This window comes from Setaria viridis, chromosome 4, assembly GCF_005286985.2.
Source record: "Setaria viridis chromosome 4, Setaria_viridis_v4.0, whole genome shotgun sequence".
In the NCBI taxonomy this organism is placed as follows: Eukaryota; Viridiplantae; Streptophyta; class Magnoliopsida; order Poales; family Poaceae; genus Setaria; species Setaria viridis.
In genome coordinates, this window is record NC_048266.2 from 26906726 (window position 1) to 26926356 (window position 19631).

Genomic DNA, 19631 nt, shown 5'->3' on the forward strand with positions numbered 1-19631 from the left:
CATAATTAGGAACACTTCAAAGTTCAAATGTTGGTTATATAAGGCGTTATGCTAATTCAGACAGATCAAAGTTTCTTTTATGAATTTTATTCAGTTTAAGAAAAACTTGTGGGGTCAATCTGGACCATTCCTTTTGGATCCAGCACATTCCCTCGTGAACTCCGCCGGTCCATTGTTCCAAAAAAGGGCGTTCTGACCCTGACTCTGGCAGTTTCCTATGCCTGCAAATGTGAATGATCCAACATCAGTCCAAACTGCCACCAAATGCAGACATCGGTTATCTTGTCCTTTAACTCCCGCCATAAAAGTATTCGGATGAATGGCGGCTGTTTGGCCACCATGAACTGGACAAAATTTTCCCATGGCTTCCGTGGGCAATTGGGCAAGAAGTTCTTGCACTCCTATCCAGAGAAAATCTTGGTACAATTGGGTTGTTGCAAATCCGTTCAGATTTTGGGTAGTTTGATTGCGTCTGTTGCCTGCAATGCAGGACTGGTGTTTAAAATAGGTCCATTTCATCAATTATTCAGATCCAGCAACCGCACTGAGTTGTTCAGACAGCAATTAAGCAGCCATCGCAATCATACAGTTTTTGGTATTTGTCACCCATCCACATCAAGCCAGGGCATTCTGTCTTCTGAAGATTTGTTACTATACTCTCTTTCTCATCCAAGGATAATTGCCTTCTGTTTACTATGACTGAATGGTCAGTGCAAGGCTAAACCTGCACACATAATATGCAGATTGAACTTTACATTATCACCTGAAAAGAAAATACACAAATGCATCTATTTTGTGATTCTTACGAATTATTGCCTTAGTTTTGATAAATGAAAATCCATGGATAATTGTCTTCTGTTTACCATGGCTGAGTGGTCAGTGTAAGACTAAATCTGGACGGAAAATGTAGTTCGAAGTTTATGCCATCACCAGGAAAAAAGAGATACACAAACGTATTTATTTTGTGATTATCATGGATTATTGCCATAGCTTTGACAAATAAAAAGAATCTGAAAAGTCATGCATGGTGCATCTGTACTACAGCCATTTCAGTTGGGAACATATCTATACCAGCACTGTTTATACAAATCTTCAAATGAACAGAAGCTTTACCCATAACTTAATTATGACTTCAGAATCGGAATATATCTATGCCTGAAACACTCCTTATATCCCTCTAGCAGCAGCGGCGGCCGCGGCTGTGTTACATACAGCTTAATTATCTCAATTATGACTTCAGAATTGGGGGTTCAGCGTAAGGGCCATTCAACCAGCCATCGGCGACCTTTTTGTATGCAGCTTCAGTCATGTGGATGCCGTCCCAGCTCACGTATGATGACGGGTTGGAGCACACGCTTGCGCCTTGCTCGCCACACTTCTTCTTCAGGTTGAAGTTGTAGTTGCCCTGCCCTCCAGCGCCGCAGCAAGCTTGCAAAGCTGTGCTGAAACCTGCAACAGATCAAAATGGTTAGATATCATGGTACAAAGATCTAAACCATATAATGCAGTCCTGCAAATTACAGCTACATCATGATTTCAGTTGATTAATATTAACAATATCGATAACATGTTTCCCACGAAGTTTTCATGATTAAAATGTGGTCTGAAACTCCGACCCTCTGAGCCCCCCAAAATATACTGGAGTAGCATTACACGCTACTCAAGAGGGAGAACTCACCAAATTTTCCAGGGTTGACGACAAACTGCATTGCAGCCTTGAAGTAATCCCCATACATGATTTTTGTCACGGGGTACTTCTTCTGAAGCTCATCAAGCTGCTGCTTGAGCTCCCTGTTGTGGTGGTAGGCGAGGCGGTTGTACCTCCGGAGGCACCCAGTGCGGGCGTTGTAGTCTGATTTTCTGCTGGTGTTGTACAACGTCAGGTACAACGGGAAGCAACCAATCGGTAGAACGCCCGGCACCAACAAGTCTGTTGCCCCAAGCTCGATCAATTTCTGCAAAGGTGATTGGAAATTAAGGGAAATGTACTTCAAAAAAATATGCCACCAAACTAGCTTTACTCTCAAGTATGTGCAATTCAAAGCAACAACTGTATTACACCGTTAAGCTTGTTAGGCAGTTAGCGATGCACCACAGTAGCATGGATTATATCTAATCTGTATTCTTGAAATGTGTGAAAACAAACTATTTTTTACAGCAGCCGTCATGTGACGGCCATTTCATGATGGGCATGCGCATAGCAAATGATTCCCCGTTATCTATACCCACTGTACCTTTTACATGACCATACTCTCTTCATTGTGCAATCATGTTCTACCTGAAGTCGCCCATCCTTGCATCTCATGGGGCTGCACTAAGCAACAATCTGACCGACTGTGCACAAGCTCAATTTGGCATGCAAAGTACAGAACCACGCCATCACAAATTTCAGGTGTAATTGATTTTTGTGAAAATAGCTTTTCTTTCGTTTCTGAAACAGTTGAGCTATAGTGACTTCACGTTAAGCGCCTAGTCAGAAGATTCTGCCCTCCATATATGTCACATGTTCTCCTCCTATTATAATGGTTGGAACGATTGATAACCCCAGTTGAACCTTAAAGTAGCATCTCATTGAGATCTACAGATCCGAGTCGAGAAAATGTGCAAACTATATGTGAATGCTTGTTGCCTAGTAGGTACACTACCCACTCCTCTCACTATATACCCCTTCTCAAAAATTAAGCCTTAAAAACTCAAAGCATTTCAAGAAGAGTTTCCACAAAAACTCATGGCACAACATAATCTCCCACTGCGGACGATGAGTGCAGCCTAACTCCACTGCTGTATACACTTGCATCAATCCAGGTCACTTAAATCGCCAAATGCAGCACTTTTTGCTACTTTACTACTTTAGCAATGTGTATGCTGCGTGGCATGATGCAATGCAAGGATCATAATCTAATCTAGAACTAGCAGTAATTTCTTCCATTCATAATTCAGGGATAATACCTCGACGCCATTGGCGATGGCCTTGGCAACAAGGGGCACATAAGTCTTGACATCAGAAAATGGAACACCGGAGAACAGCGGCGCGTTGTAGTCATTGCCCCCAAACTCCCCTACCACAAACAGTGACTTGCTGAAGTAGTCCTTGCAGTCTGTAATTAACACAAACCGATGAAGCATGATCCACAGGTAAAATTTCGAGAAAATTCAGTGCAGGCGTGAATCGGCCTCGGACCTTTCTCCGATTTGCAGAGCGACGGCTTCATGTTCTGGAGCCAGCCGATCTGGGTGTTGATGGAGCCGGTGTTCCAGATGCGCTGGTCGATGCCGTGCGCCTTGAAGAAAGAGTACTCCAGCGCCGTCGCGCCGGTGATGGCGAAGTTGGCGCCCTTCCTGAAGTCCTTGCCCTGAGCCTGCGACGGAGGCGGCAGCGGCAGCCCGAAATGCTCGGCTGCAAAAGTGGCCAAAGATTCCCATCAGAAAGGGGGGGAAATTCACATCATTCACTCTGGTACTGCCTACTGCACAATGTACTCAAGGTCATGATTCACAAAGCAGTGTTGCTGCAGGGAGGAACATATTGCCAATTGCAAGGTTGCAGTAGGAACAGATTTGTGGTCTGACCCATCTTTATAATAAAGAAAAAGAAAAGGTCCTTTAATCGACATCAACACTTTGCTGTAGGAGAACGGAGACAGCAATAATTCACAGGGAGCCAAAGCAGGAGTTCTTTTACCAGCAGTTTTCTATCGCTCATTTTCATCTTTTCAAGAAGGGTGAAGAAATCACCCCTTGGGCGGGGGGGGGGGGGGGGGGGGGGGGGGGGGGGGGGGACAACTCTTTTATGAACAAATTATAGTAGGCCATCTGGTCTCTATTCTTTAAAAAGGAAAAAGAAAATAAAACTTATCAATTTGACTTGGATTTAGCTTTGCTCCACCAAATATAAAGAATAGGGAAGCAGAGTATGGAGCAAGAGAAATTGGGCGTTGGGAGTAGAATTCTGAACAGGTCAATTCATCTTGACCACCGAAGTCAGAGCATGGTTCTCTCCCCCACACAGCCACACTCAAATCAACACTTTTAGCAACAAGGACATCTCAATTAGATACTACGAAGCCCACACATATACTTGGCAAAAAGTAATCGCAAAAAAGAAAACAAAACATATGCTGATGTTGGCAAGGCCAAAGCCATGGATGACGTCGCAAGAGAGAAAGAGAAACAAGAAATGTACAGCACAGTACCGAGGAAGTCGACGACGAGGCGGCCGTTGGAGCAGCGTCCGGTGGGCTTGCGGAAGAAGGTCATCCCGTAGGGCGGGCGCGCGGTGGTCAGCGCCTTGGGCGTGCCGTTGACAATGAGGTTGCCGGCGTCGGAGAGCGAGTCGCCGAAGCTGAAGATGGCCCTGTACGACTTCTTGCTCCTGGCCGCGGCGCAGGTGGCCGGCATCGCCGCCAGAAGCGCGGCGGCGAGCAGGAGGAGGAGGAGCGCGCGCTGGTGCGGCGGCGCGTGGGCGGCGGCCATTGCGGGTGTCGGCAGGCAGCTACAGCTAGCTGTGGGTGTGGCGACGCGGCCCGAAGCGCATGTGCGGTAAGAGAGGAGAGAGGGGAGAGAGAGAGAGGAAGCGGGCAAAGTTCCTTGCTTGTGTGGCGCGTTGCTCTGCTCTGTCCTAGCTTTATATAACTGCAGGCAGGCGGGCAGCTGCAGCAGGAGTGAGAGTGAATGAGGGGAGTGAGGTGGTGCTGGATGGTTGCAGAGCTTGCAGAGGGCTTAGGTGTGGCCGGCACTGTTTGGGACGATGACCCGGGGTGAAGTTCATGCGCTTGTCGTACAGCAACCGCTGCTCGTTATAAATTGAACGTCGTTTATAAATATTTATATTATCAGGACATACATTATATTTAGGTGCATATAAATATCTATGCATCTAAAAAAGTCAAAACAACCTACAATTTGAAACGGAGGGCATCACTGATTAAATAGAATTTCAGCGTTACGAGTTGTTAAAGATGTTTGGCGATAATATACGTGTTCAAATTTGCCATTTATCATTTTTTGTCTATTAAAGTTTGGCTCATCTCTTCGGCAATTGAATTACAAGCTCGAAATGTGTTTTGTTCAAAAAAGAAAGCTCGTTGGTGGATGTTTGGTACGGATATAGGTCAAATGGCGAGAAAATATGGTAGTACCTTATTTCCGTTAAGCATTGAAAATTGTTTGGTACTCCCTCCCACCACAGATGCACGAAGTTTCGGATAAATTCCAGTTGGACTTTTAAAGCATTTGGCTATGAACAAACTTCTATATAATGTTAATTAACATGAATAAAAAAACTTCCAGTTGGACTTTTAAAGCATTTGGCTACGAACAAACTTCTATATAATGTTAATTAACAGGAATAAAAAATGTGTGCGTAGATTGATTGTCTTGAGATCCATTTTTTAATAGCATAACTTGTACATCTTATTGTTACTAATTGGAGACTCCTTTTGAAGCCTACAGGTGAAGCCATCTAGGATCCTAGGTGGATGCTCTAGAAAAAGAGAGAAATCCTATAAATTCTCACAAAAAAGCAAACATCTATCCATCAATCGGTAGATTCAAATCGTCGTAGCCATTAGATCTATTATGTTTTTGAAAAAAAACTACCCACATATGCCATTATGCAAATAGTCTAAAGTAACTCCCTAAATCTATATCTAAATTACCCACATCTACCATTATATAAAATAAACTAAAGTAACCATCTAATCTTCATCAAAATTACCCACCTGTCGGGCATGTACCCCAGGACCACGAGTAGACCTTGGACGGCCCACTAAGGGACATACTCGGATGTGATCAGGATAAAGGGATAGGCTTATCCCACTCGGACTAGTCAATTATGCATATGGAAAACTACTCGAGCCATGCTGAGTAGAACTCTGTAATTGTACTTGACTAGGACTTGGACTTGTAACCCTGCCCTCCCGTGTATATAAGGGCGGGTAGGGACCCCCCTCAAACAGAACAACTCCAAGTGCATCCAAGACCAATACAAACAACCACACAGGACGTAGGGTATTACGCGATCTAGCGGCCCGAACCTGTCTAAATCGTGTTCCTTACGTCACCATTAATTCCTGATTCTCGACGACCCTTACCACATAAAAGACCACCTAGGGTACCCCTAGGCGGGTTGCCGATCTAAAACACCGACACCACCATACCATTATAAAAATAATTTGAAATAAGCTCCTAAATCTGTAACTAATACTTCAAAAATAACTTTAAGTAACCCCTTAAATTTGCACCTATATTACTCACATATGCCATTATTAAAAATAACATAAGGTAATCCTAAATTTGAGTCCAAATCACCTTAATTAAAAATATACACCAATACATAATTTTAAATTGTCTATTTCTTACAATATTGGTATATGATATAATAATTAAGGTATATATGTATGATGTGTGTCGCCATTTATAAAGATACAGAGGAAGTGATAAGAATATAGATTTCTATGTTAAAATTATAGCTCAAACTTAGGGTCCATTAAATAAATTTAAGCGTATACCTGCGATGCAAAGTGAAAAGTTAAAAATTATAAATGTGGATAAAAATTTTATAGAGTAATTACTAACTAAAATATATCACAATCGCATGAACATAATAAGTATTTATCTATATATGTATTGTGTTTGAATATTTAACAAATGAGAGGTAACTCAAGGTAATAATTTTGTAGTAATGTGGTCTCATTTTCTTTCATTGGAGATTCTGCATAGTTCTCACGAGACACGCTAGAAAAAAAAAGACAAATCCTAAAAATTCTAAAAAATTAGAAACATCAATCATGTAAACTATAATAATCATAGTCATTGGTCTATTATAGTTTCTAATAATTTACCTACCACTATCATTATGAAAATATTCTAAAATAAACCCTAAACCTATATCTAAATTACCGAGCTATACCATTTAAATAAAATAATCTAAAGTAACCCCATAATCTTCATCCAATTTACTCATGCATATCATTATAAAGCATAACTTAAAATGCCATGCTAAATTTGTACCTAAGTCACTCATATATGTTGTTATTAAAAATAAACTAAAGTAAACACCTAAATCATAATCTAATTATCTTCATGTGCATCATGCAGAAAATATCTAAAAATAAACTAATATATGATTCTAAATTACCTATTTATGTTATTGTTAATATAGAAATACTAAGTGTCGGGCATGCACCCAGGCCCACGAGTAGACCTTGGACGGCCCACTCAGGGGCGTACTCGGACACGATCAGAACAAGGGATAGGCGTATCCCACTCGGACTAGTCAAGTATGTGTATGGAAAACTACTCGGGCCTTACCGAGTAGAACTCTTTAATAGTACCCGACTAGGACTCAAGACTTGTAACCCTGCCCTCCCGTGTATATAAGGGCGGGCAGGGACTCCCCTCAACAACTCCGGATCATCAATACAAACCAACACACAGGACGTAGGGTATTACGCGATCTAGCGGTCCGAACCTGTCTAAATTGTGTTCCTTGCGTCACCATTGATTCCTTGATTCTCGACGATCCTTACCGCACAAAAGACCTCCTAGGGTACCCCCTAGGTGGGTTGCCGGTCTAAAACACCGACAGCTGGCGCGTCAGGTAGGGGCGCTCGTCGAGTTTCTCAGCGCGAACTCAATGGCAAAGGTCATCATCAGGCCCGTTTTCTTCATCGAAGTCGGCGCCACTTCGTTTTCGGATCCTGGCTTTGCGTCGCCGACGGCTCGGGTTCGTTTCGGCCCCAGATCGTCGACGCTCAGGAGAAGAAACCAGAAGATCTGATCGGAAAACACCAAGATTTCAAAATCGACGAGTTCGAGTTCGACTACGCGTCGGATTCGACTTCGCCTCGGACTAGTCGGTCCCAGCCAGTGTCCAAGACGATTTCAACTTCAAAGCGATTCTCGCACGGACTCTGCAACGCAACCAAAGTTCACCAAGGCTTTCTTACTCGAACCCGATTTGAACTCGGGCATGACGAAGACGTCGACTCCGACTCGTCTTATTCGCTAGAGATACCATTATCTGGTCCACCCCAAGGATTAGTAATAACTTCAACATCACAAGACAGATTCGTCCACTGGCCAGGATTACGACCATCTTTTCTTGACCGCGACTACAACTCGCGCCTTGTCGCCCATATAGACAACCTCCCATATCAAGAAGGTGTTCCACTCACTTCCAACCGAGAGGAAAGCTCTACAGAGATTGCAACATCAAGCTCCGGAAGCTACTACCCGGACAGGGAGATACTTGTTATTACTCAGAATAACAACCCGGGTACTAGCCAGAACAGAACCCCCAGGCGATTAGCGCAACTCGACAACATCTCCGAAGATGAGTCTACAGCTGACGCCCCTCACAATGAAACCTCCGAGCAACGTAACCAAAGAAGGACACACAACGCTACTCAAGCCGAGGGACGACAGTCGATGGATACAAATATTCCCATTACAAATCTTGAAAGGGCTTTTAACGCAGTTCAGGCTCAGGAGCACAATACTCCACTCGCGGCTATCGCCTCAATCAACCTTTTAACAACGTTGATGCCTCAAGATAGGGATAACGAAGCCACAGCTCAACTCGTCCAGCGCAGCAACGGACTGATCGCACAACTCGCGGAGCAAGCTTACAAGTTACTCGATAAAGAATCACCAATTCCATCTGTTCCTCGCATCACAGCTCACCTAGAAGGCAGCAGGGGAGCTGCAGACAACAACAATGCCCCAAAAAACAGCAATGAAGTTAACAAACCTCGGTAGCACAGCCAAGGTCCAAGCAAGCACAAGTCCCCAGCTCGCCATAAGGATGTTGGCGAGGTCAGCTGCACCAACTCGGTTAGAAGCATCCACCCTACTCGGAAGAACAATGAAGTGTCTAGCTTTAGTGATCTGCGAGAAATTCTCAACAGTCGGCGCGAGCGAGAAGTCGACAACTACAACCACTTTCCTGCTTTCACAAACTGGGTAATGAAAACAAAACTACCCGAGAAGTTCAAGCCAACCGGAATCACCAAGTATGATGGCAAACAAGACCCAATTCAATAGCTACGATTTTACTCGCTAGCCGTCCAAGCAGCCGGGGGGAATAACAACACCAAAGTTATCCACTTCCCTATATGCATGGAACCCGCACCACTGACCTAGCTTGAGTTGCTCAAACCCAAGTCCATTGACTCCTAGGCAGACTTGACAAAGGCTTTCACCAACAACTTCGCCGGCTCCATGGCTAGACCAGGCAACAAGATTGACTTAAGTCAAATTAAGCAAAAAGAAGGTGAGACCCTACGCGATTATCTGCAACGGTTCTTCAAAAAGAAGGCTACCATAGTTGACATCTCCGAAATAGATGTCATCGAGTGCTTCCAGAATGGACTCTACGATCGACGAACATACCAAGACTTCGGTCGCCGACGACCAGCTGATGTCAAAGAACTCAAAGTCATGGTGCAGCAGTGGGCGGATGAAGAAGACAAAGAGCGAGAACGGTTCGGCTCCCACCGTAACCGTGGACGCGACAACAACCACAACAATGACCAAGATAGAACTCGACATAATGATACTCGAAACAACTATTCGAGTAATCACAATCGCAAAAGGAAACCCGACAACACTGTTGCTGCCATGACCAACTCTAGGAAAAAAGAGCCCATGGCACCCGACTAGCAAGCACTCGGCAATAGACTGCTACAGCATGCGTCGAGTCATGCAAGACTTACCCGCACCACCACCTCCTGAAGAGTACACCAAGAAAAAAGATAAGGGCAAGAACAAAGCCCACAACGACGAAGACAAAGAAGGCGACTTCCAGACCACCTCAAAAACCGTCAACGTCATCTTCGGCGGTATCCCAAGCACCGCATCCAAGCGAGCCAACAAACTCGTACTCAGGGAGATCATGGCCATCGAACCAATGGATCCAACACCATTAAAATGGTCAGAAGTTCCCATATCTTTCAGCAGAAAAGATCAATGGACCAAGTTCTCAAAACCAGGCCGTTTCCCACTAGTCCTGGATCCGGTTGTGGCAGGCTCAAAGTTAACCAAAGTACTCATCGATGGCGGAAGCGGACTCAACGTTATTTTCGCCAAGACATTGAGGAAGATATGCCTCGACATTACTGAAATGCTTACTCCAACATATTCACCTTTCTACGGCATCGTGCCTGGAAATGCGGCTATACCACTAGGACAAGTTGTCCTTCCAATTACCTTCGGAACTAAGGAATACTACCGTATCGAGTACATCAGATTCGAAGTCTCCGACTTCGAGACATCTTACCATGCCATACTCGGAAGGCCAACACTCGCCAAATTCATGGTCATACCATATTATGTTTACCTGGTACTCAAAATGCCAGGCCCCAAGGGGGAACTCACGCTGCGAGGAGATCTACGGTGATCCTACGAATGCAACACTGAAGCCGTGAAAATTGCTGCGACTACTCAAGCACCTAGTCCCATGCAACAAGTCTTCACAGCTTCCAAGAAGCTCCATCCAACCAAACAAGAGATCCCGGAAAACAAGTTGGGGTCCACAAAGGTGAAACCCGTCAGTGAGCAAGACTTCAAATCAGTTGACAACCAGACGGGTGACCCTTCCAAGACAACCCTGATTGGAACAGGGCTAGATCCCAAATAGGAATTCACGCTCGTCAGCTTCCTTCGGGCTAACCACGATATCTTCGCTTGGAAACTGGCTGACATGCCAGTGTGCCCAAGGAGCTGATTGAGCATTCTCTCAATGTCGATCCCAAAGCTACTCAAAAATGGCAATGACTATGCCGGTTCGCTCAAGACAGACGAGAACCAATCAAAAAAGAGTTAGCCAAGCTACTCGCGGCAGGGTTCATCAAAGAAGTCTTTCATCCTGACTGGCTCGTCAATCCCGTGCTCATTCGTAAGAAAAACAAAGAATGGAGAATGTGTGTTGACTACACCGACCTCAATAAACACTGCCCAAAAGACCCTTTCAGGCTACCCAGGATCGATCAGATCGTCGACTCCACTACTGCGTGCGCTTTACTATGCTTTCTCGACTGCTACTCCGCCTATCACCAGATAAGCCTCAAAGAGGAGGATCAAGCCAAAACAGTGTTCATCACGCCTTTCGGAGCTTTCTGCTACAAAACAATGTCCTTCGGACTAAAAAATGCAGGGGCAACTTATCAAAGGGCCATACAGATATGCTTCGAAAAGCAACTCACCGCAATGTCGAAGCTTATGTCGACGATGTCATCATCAAAACAAGAAACCGGGAGGAACTCATTGCTGACTTGGAGGAAACTTTCTCTAGTCTACGCGCTTTCCGATGGAAACTCAATCCTACTAAGTGCGTCTTTGGAGTACCTTCCGGCAAACTACTCGGGTTCATCATTAGCCATCGCGGCATTGAGGCCAACCATGAAAAAATATCTGCCATCACAAACAGGCAGGCACCAGCCAGCATTAAGGATGTGTAGAAACTCACAGGCTGCATGGCCGCTCTCAACCGGTTCATCTCGAGACTTGGAGAACGGGGACTACCCTTCTTCAAGCTTCTCAAACGCTAGGACAAGTTCAAATGCACGGAAGAGGCAGATGAGGCACTAACACAACTCAAAGACTTTTTGTCAAAGCCTCCTGTACTCACCGCTCCTTCTCCGAACGAAGACTTGCTCCTATACATCTCAGCTACTACTCATGTCGACAGCACGGCAATAGTAGTCGAACGGTCTGAACCGAGCCACGCTTACAAGGTCCAACGACCTGTCTACTTCATCAGCGAAGTACTCTCGGACTCCAAAACTCGGTATTCACCGATACAAAAGCTCTTATACGCAATTTTGCTCACCTCCCGGAAACTGCGCCATTACTTCCAAGAGCATAACATCACAGTCATCTCCGACTTCCCGCTCGGCGAAATTCTCCACAATAGAGATGCCATGGGTAGAATCTCCAAATGGGCAATTGAACTTGGAGCTCTCACCTTGGACTTCAAGCCAAGGACAGCTATCAAATCCCAAGCTTTGGTCGACTTCGTAGCTGAATGGACTGAAAATTAAGTGCCAACACCAGTCGAACGGCCAGAACACTGGGTAATGTACTTTGACGGATCCCTCAAACTCGAAGGGGCCGGCGCAGGCGTATTGCTCATCTCCCCCAGGGGAGACCAGCTCAAGTACGTGCTGCAAATATTTTGGGAAGCATCTAATAACGAAGCCGAGTACGAAGCACTACTCCACGGCCTTCGCCTTGCAATCTCCCTCGGCATCAAACGACTACTGGTGTACGGCGACTCTCTAGTCGTTACAAACCTGGTCAATGACGCGTGGGACCGGAACAAGGCCAACATGGATGCGTACTGCAAAGAAGTCCTTAAACTGGAAAACAAGTTCTCAGGCTTGGAATTTCATCACATCATTCGTGACAACAACGTTGCTGCCGACATCTTATCCAAAATGGGCTCAACTCGCGCAGAAGTTCCATATCCGAACAAATCACCGCACCAGCAGTCCCGACTGCTGACGTTTCTCGTGAAGTCATGATGATAGAAGTCGACTGGAGGACACCCTTCATCGACTACATCAAAGATCACCAGTTACCATCCGACAAAAATAAAGCTGAGCAAATCTCCTGGCGAGTAAAAAATTATGTTCTAGTCGGAGACAAGCTCTACAAGAAAGGTGCATCGTCTGGAGTACTCATGAAGTGCGTCACCAGAGAAGACGGCCAAGAAATCCTAGAGGAAATTCACAGAGGAATCTGTGGCAACCACGCCTCCTCGAGGACACTAGTTGGCAAGGCTTTCAGAGCAGACTTCTACTAGCCAATGGCTCTGGCCGACGCTAAACAACTAGTTCAGAAATGCAAAGGTTGTCAATTCTTCACAAAACAGCAACATGTACCGGCCTACAAGCTAGTCACAATACCTCCAACATGGTCGTTTGCCTGCTGGGGGCTCGACATGATAGGGCCGTTACCAACTGCGCCAGGAGGATTCAACCGAGTATTCATGGCAATCGACAAATTCACCAAGTGGATCGAGGTCAAACCAGTCACTTGCCCCAAGGCAGACCGGGTCCTCGACTTCTTGGATGAAATTGTACACTGCTACAGTTTTCCTAATAGGATTATCACAGACCTAGGGTCAAACTTCAATAATCATGACTTTTGGGAATATTGCAAGAATAGCGGCATCGACGTCCGCTACGTCTCGGTCGCTCACCCGCGAGCCAATGGACAAGTCGAGCGTGCTAATGGCATGATACTCGATGCCCTAAAGAAAAGACTACATGACGTTGGCAACACCAAAGGCGGCAAATGGCTCAAAGAGTTACCCAATGCTCTGTGGGGCCTACATACCCAACCGTGCAAGACTACTGGGCTATCGCCCTATTTCCTTGTATATGGCTCAGAGGCCATCCTACCCGCTGACATCATGTGGCAATCACCATCCATTGAACAATATGACGAAGAACTAGCAACAGAAACAAGGCGAACAGATATAGACAGTCTAGAAGAAACAAGATGTGCAACACTAGTGCAATCTGCCAGATACCTTGACAGTTTAAGGCATTACCACGACCGCAACGTCAAGGAAAGATCTTTCAACTTGGGCGATATGGTCCTTAAGCGTATCCAAGACACATCAGGGTTACATAAACTCAATTCACCATGGGAAGGTCCTTACATCGTGTTAAAGGTTACGGGACTTGGATCTTACACTCTCCAAGAGCTTTCAGGAGAACAAGTACCAAACTCTTGGAATATAGAACATCTCTATCGCTATTACCCATAGCAGCATTCGAGTAATCGCTTCAAGGAATAACTCATGATGACTACTCGGGCTAACTACCCGACTACCGACTTCAAGACACCTCAGCTTCGACAAGAGTTATCAACTCAATAAGGATCACTGCCCTGGTACAAAATTTCCGTAAAGTATTTCTTTACTGAACCGAAGATACATCAGGTTACATACGAGTACAAGTACTCGGAATACAAGAAGACTACAAGCAACTGCCTACTGGTAGGCTGCATTTAAGCCTCAGGCTTTTACTATATCACAAGGCCACTCAGGTCTGCCGACTACAAGGGGAAGGGCCCACACGCAAGGAAGCTGCGCAAAACGCAGCCATATCCAGGTCCTCTACCCAAGGCAATGCCAGGAACTCCAGCATTGCCACTGCCTTGACAGCGGCAACGATGAATCCGGCACGACGTGCCTAGAGGGAACCAAGGCTGCTCTTTTGCTAGCCTTGCGGAGCCAATCCACTCTACGACCACACCTCCACCTCTCAGAGAGCGGGATAAAGACCACAGCACTCATCACCCATCACCCGCGAGTTCCAGCGCGTACTCCACTGGATCACGAGTTGCAAGATGAGGCGTGCGATGAAACCTCCTACGAGGATTCTTCTAGCATCACGGCTAGCCCTACGAGCGCAGGAGTCTGTGGAGGAAAGGTGGCCTCAATCTACGAGGAATCTTCTAGCACCGGTGCACTCTTTGATGGCTCTCTATACTCAAACAAAAGCAACCGAAGGCAATCCATTGTCACTCAGAAACCTGGTTTGGTTCGCTCTCCAACTGGCTCTATTTATAGCCGAAAGATGCAACTACCACCTGCCCAAGAGTTACTATGTGCCCGTGATCAATGAGTCTGATGACTCCTGACTCTGCCCACGTGATGGTACTTATGCCACAAAAGACAAAAGAGTACAGTACACCCGTGCATCCACAAAGGACAAAGGAGTACAATACACCCGTGTCCCTCAAAAGAGGAGTACTCGACAGCATTACGACTACTCGACACTCGGAACTACTCCAAGCCAAGCACGGCCTACGCTCACACCATTATCTCGGGGGCTTGGACTACTCCGACCCTCTTCTCAAGGGTTGAGTACACACAACTCTAAGACTTAGGGTCGGGTGAGGCGAAGTTTCCACCCTCAAAGGGGTCGGGCGAACCCAACCCCAGGACTTAGGGTCGGGCGAGGCGGAGTTTCCCCCCTCGAGGTCAGGCTAGAGGGAGCTTCTCCCCCAAATGGTCAGGCTTAGCCGACCCTAGGACTTGGGGTCGGGCGAGGCGGAACTGCCCTCCTCAAGGGGTCGGGCGAAGCGGAGTTTTCCCCAAAGGGTCGGGCTCAGCCGACCCTGGGACTTTGGGTCAGCCAGCACGGAGTAAAATTACTCTTCGCACAACAATCACCTCAAGCAATGGGCAAGTATTCATTTGTCCAAAAGTATTGTTCAGATTACTCGACACAGATTCAAGAGTACATACAAAACTCAAGGCTCTTCTTGAAAGACAAACTCTGACATCTTCGACGCGATAGGCTTCGCCTCCTCGAGGTACTGCACATATGCTTCTTCTGTGTAGTTGCGAGCCACGCCATCACCAGCTGCCGCCAAGTCTGCTCTCGGGTAGTAGGACTTCACAACTGCAAGGACCTGTTTGCAAACAGCTTTGCAGAGTCCCGCCATTTTACTCGGGGCAGCCTTCAATCGCTCGACTAGTGATTGTGGCCCTGCGCATTCTTCCACGGGGGCTATGGCGTTCGCCAGGTCTTCAGCTGCCACAGTTAGCTTCTGGAGTTCGCCCCGAAGTCTTCCCATGGTCTGGGCATGATCTCTGCATGCCACCATGGCCATGGCAAACATCACACCATTTTGCATCTTCTGGTCCCGTTGATGCTCGCAAGCAGCCTGTGCTTCCGTCAGCGCGGCCCGAAGACGTTCAGCTTCATCCGCCACTCGGTCGTGCGCGTTCCTCCAGTCAAGAACTTGGCTCCTCGCAGCCGCCTCTTGCTTCTTGAGCTCTACAAAACAAAACAAGATCAACCACAGCCGACTACTATCAGACATACTCGGAGTATGCAACGTACTTACCTTGATACTTCTTGTTCAGCGACTTGTAGCGGCTCTCCAGTTTTTGTTGCAGGACCGCGCGATCCGTGCGTTCCACAGCAAAAGACTTCGCTCCAACCTCGTGAACCCTCAGGGCTTCCGTCATTCGGGCACACTCCAGCTCCAGTTGATGACTTCGTTCCTGAAAAGGTCCAAGTATGCAATGGTGAGTTAAAAGCCTCACAACTACTCGGTTAATGTGACAATTCAAAAAGGAACTCCACCTGGAAGCTCCGAAAAACATCGATGGCCTTCTGGAACTCCAAGTCAGATGGCAGGCTTATCACGGGTTTTTGAGTACTCTCTACAAGATGAGGAGCTGTACCCAAAACGGCACCTACAACATTTATCATCAGTCAACTATTTGCTACGACTACAATAACAAGACTACAGAAACATACCTGGAACAGTCGCCTCTTTGGCTTTTTCAACACCTACTACGGCCAGCAATCCGCCAGTGGATGTTGATAAGGCAACATTTCCTGAACACGATGCAGCGGCGGGAACTTCCACCGAACGGATGACGTCTTGAAGCATCGACATTGTAGCTCCAAGACGACCGACGTCAACTTTGGGTACCTCCTCAACAATTAAATCCTTAAAAGGAGCAGATAATGTAGTCAGGGGATCCGACTCTACCCCTGTATCCATAGGGATAGTTTCCTCTACATCCCTGCATCAAGAAAAGTCATTATACGACTTCAAAACAACTTAAAGACATACACCGGCTAAGCAAGCTCACCGAGTCGAGCGTGGCGGAAATCGCACACGTTTCTTCTCGACAACAGGTGGTCGAGTAACTGGCGCCGCAGGAACAGCCGCCGGCGCCGTCTTCTCGCCAAGACCTGTAAAGCAAAGGTCAAGCCTACAATTCAACTCGGACTAACGAAACCAGCCGGGGCAGAACACTTACCACTGGCGATCACACTGGACAGCAAAGAACCAGTAGCGAGTACTGGTGACACATCCTTTGCAACACCCGCTGATCCAGCAGGCAACCCCAGGACCGCCTGGTCAGTAACGGGCGGCATGGCAGCCGGCAGAGCTGGTGCGGATAGCTCAGGGGCTACTCCAACTTCTGTTGATGGCACCTTTTCTGGCACCATGTCAGCAGATTCATTACTGACGCCCGGGTCGGTCACGACTACTTCTCCAGAAGCAGCCCCATCATCACCAAGGCCCATGTCGACAGCCTTTATGAACAAGACGAATTAGTCATAACAATAGCAAGTTCAAATTTATCAGCTACAGATAAGTTCACGACTACATACCTTGGTACCTCGAGACTTCTCAGGGGTTGAAGCAGACTTAGCCGCAGACATCTTGCGGACTACTCTGCGCTTCTTGGCAGGAGGAGAGGGTTCGTCCTCTGACTCCTCGGCAACAGTTTCTGACTCTTCTTCCGACTATGCCAAGTAGCCGGCAAGAACTCGAGACTACAAAAAACAAGTCGATATCAACAAAAAAAATCACACAAGTGAAAAAATACAAGTCAAGTGCAAAGACATACCACTTCTGGCTCGTACCAAGCGTCATACTGACGAAGAGCCGCAGGGATTACTGGTACTCCCTGATAGTTCCTGAAGAGCTTGGCCAGTAGCACCTCTACATCATCATTGGATATATCCTTATCGGACATACGCGATGGATCCTTGAGACCTATGTACTCACTTCCTGAGTGAGCACATTGTTGAAGCGGCTGGACCCTTCTCTTCAGAAAGCTGGCTGCCACATTGATTCCAGTCAAACCGAGTGCCTTCAACTCGGTAATCTGCTGCATCAGGTGATCGAGCTCAGGGGTATCTTCGGGTTCGCTCACCCAATTTTATGCGTGCTTCGGCGCGTGACCAGTCACCACAGGCAAGCAAGGATTATGGTTCCCAATGTAGAACCACCTTTTCTTCCACTCCCCATGGGAGTCAGTCAAAGTTGTACTCAATGTATGCGCCCGAGTTCCTGAGTTGGAACCCGGCGCCTCCAAAGACTTCTGTTCTATGGACACTTGGTTGTGGCTTACAGTGGAACAGTTTCCTAAACAACTCAAGACTTGGACAAATTCCAAAATACACTTCGCAGAGGTGTACAAATATTGACATATGCAGTACACTATTGGGGTTCAAATGCACAAGTTGAAGCTTATAATAGTCGAAAATAGCTCTGAAGAAGTCGGAGGTGGGCACTGCCAACCCCCTCTCCACAAAGTGCGCAAGCATCACGGTCTCGCCCGGATGTTCCTCAAATTGCCACGCATTTGGAAATGCGGGGCGCCACTCAAGAATCTCTTTCGGCTGCAGAAGCTTCGCATCGACTAGTGCTTGCACGGCTTCCTCCTTCATCATTGAATGTTGCCACGTTGCCCCAGGCGGCGGCAGCGCAGTCTGGTTTGTCGGCCCTACCTTCGGTGCTGGCAGCACTAGCTCCTTCCCCTTCTTGGATTTCGCCTTACCTGTCGCCGGAGCCTTGCCCTGGATCTTCTCGGGTTTCTTGCCCATCTTCTTGGTGCGCATTCGACGGACTCAACCTCAAGCTAGAACGGCACTCTCACTCGGATCTCTCTCAAGGGGTGGCAATGGCGGTGGCGGGACTGGCGGTGGTGCAAATGTGGAGCAGGAGGACGGAAGAGGCAGATAATCAGATCTGATTACCGTGCGGCATAAAAACAACCGAAAGGGGGCCTTCCAGTTTTATCTCTGCTAGCTCCGGTTTCCATGCGTTGGTTACGCAACGGACGGATTCTAACAGATTAATTGCAGATTAATCACCTTAAACGCTCAACGGCTACTCTTTTCAACGGACTGCTGACCACTTCAACGACAGAGATCGCCTAAGTGCTCAGGGGCTGCGGGTACCATACCCGTCGGTCGATTTTTTCTTTTTCAAAGACTGCCGAGGGTAAAACAGACAAAAGACTGATTTGAGCATAAGCCTGACTCTTCGACTCAACCTAAGGCTCGGGGGATACTCCATATGGAGTGCGATTGACATCGCACTACCATATAAAATTTCTGGGAACAGAGACAACTGGAAAGAACAAAAAGAGTACCTTCCAGCCACGCGACAGTACTCGAGCACTTCGGTCTGCAACCTCTACGACTAGTTACTCGGATAGTGCCCGCAGTGCCCAAGACTGTGGCGCATGACTACAAAGTACTCGGGGGCTTGTCGGGCATGCACCTAGGCCCACGAGTAGACCTTGGACGGCCCACTCAGGGGCGTACTCGGACACGATCAGAACAAGGGATTGGTGTATCCCACTCGGACTAGTCAAGTATGTTTATGGAAAACTACTCGGGCCTTACCGAGTAGAACTCTGTAATAGTACCCGACTAGGACTCAAGACTTGTAACCCTGCCCTCCCGTGTATATAAGGGTGGCCAGGGACCCCCCTCAACAACAACTTCGGATCATCAATACAAACCAACACATAGGACGTAGGATATTACGTGATCTAGCAGCCCGAACCTGTCTAAATCGTGTTCCTTGCGTTACCATTGATTCCTTGATTCTCGACGATCCTTACCGCACAAAAGACCTCCTAGGGTACCCCCTAGGCGAGTTGCCGGTCTAAAACACCGACACTAAGTTAAGGTATATACGCATGATGAGTATCACCATGTAGATCATTTATACATGTATGTGAGGAAGAGATGAAAAATATTAATATTTATGCTAAACACAATGTATGGAGGTGCGATAGAAAATAAAAAAAGTGTGAATGTGGATGAAAAAGTTCATATAGTAAT

At 46.8% G+C, this 19631-nt stretch overlaps 1 protein-coding gene across 1 annotated transcript; it reads right to left on the reverse strand.

The window, feature by feature from the left end:
* Positions 1-1047: 1047 nt before the first annotated feature.
* LOC117853997 (GDSL esterase/lipase At5g45910) lies at positions 1048-4613 on the reverse strand. Its single transcript, XM_034736279.2, has 5 exons — positions 4194-4613; positions 3182-3397; positions 2950-3098; positions 1679-1955; positions 1048-1449 (listed from the first exon to the last, which is right to left on the reverse strand). The coding sequence occupies exons 1-5, from the start codon at positions 4471-4473 to the stop codon at positions 1229-1231; spliced, it is 1143 nt and encodes a 380-aa protein (XP_034592170.1). The 5' UTR covers positions 4474-4613; the 3' UTR covers positions 1048-1228.
* Positions 4614-19631: the final 15018 nt, after the last annotated feature.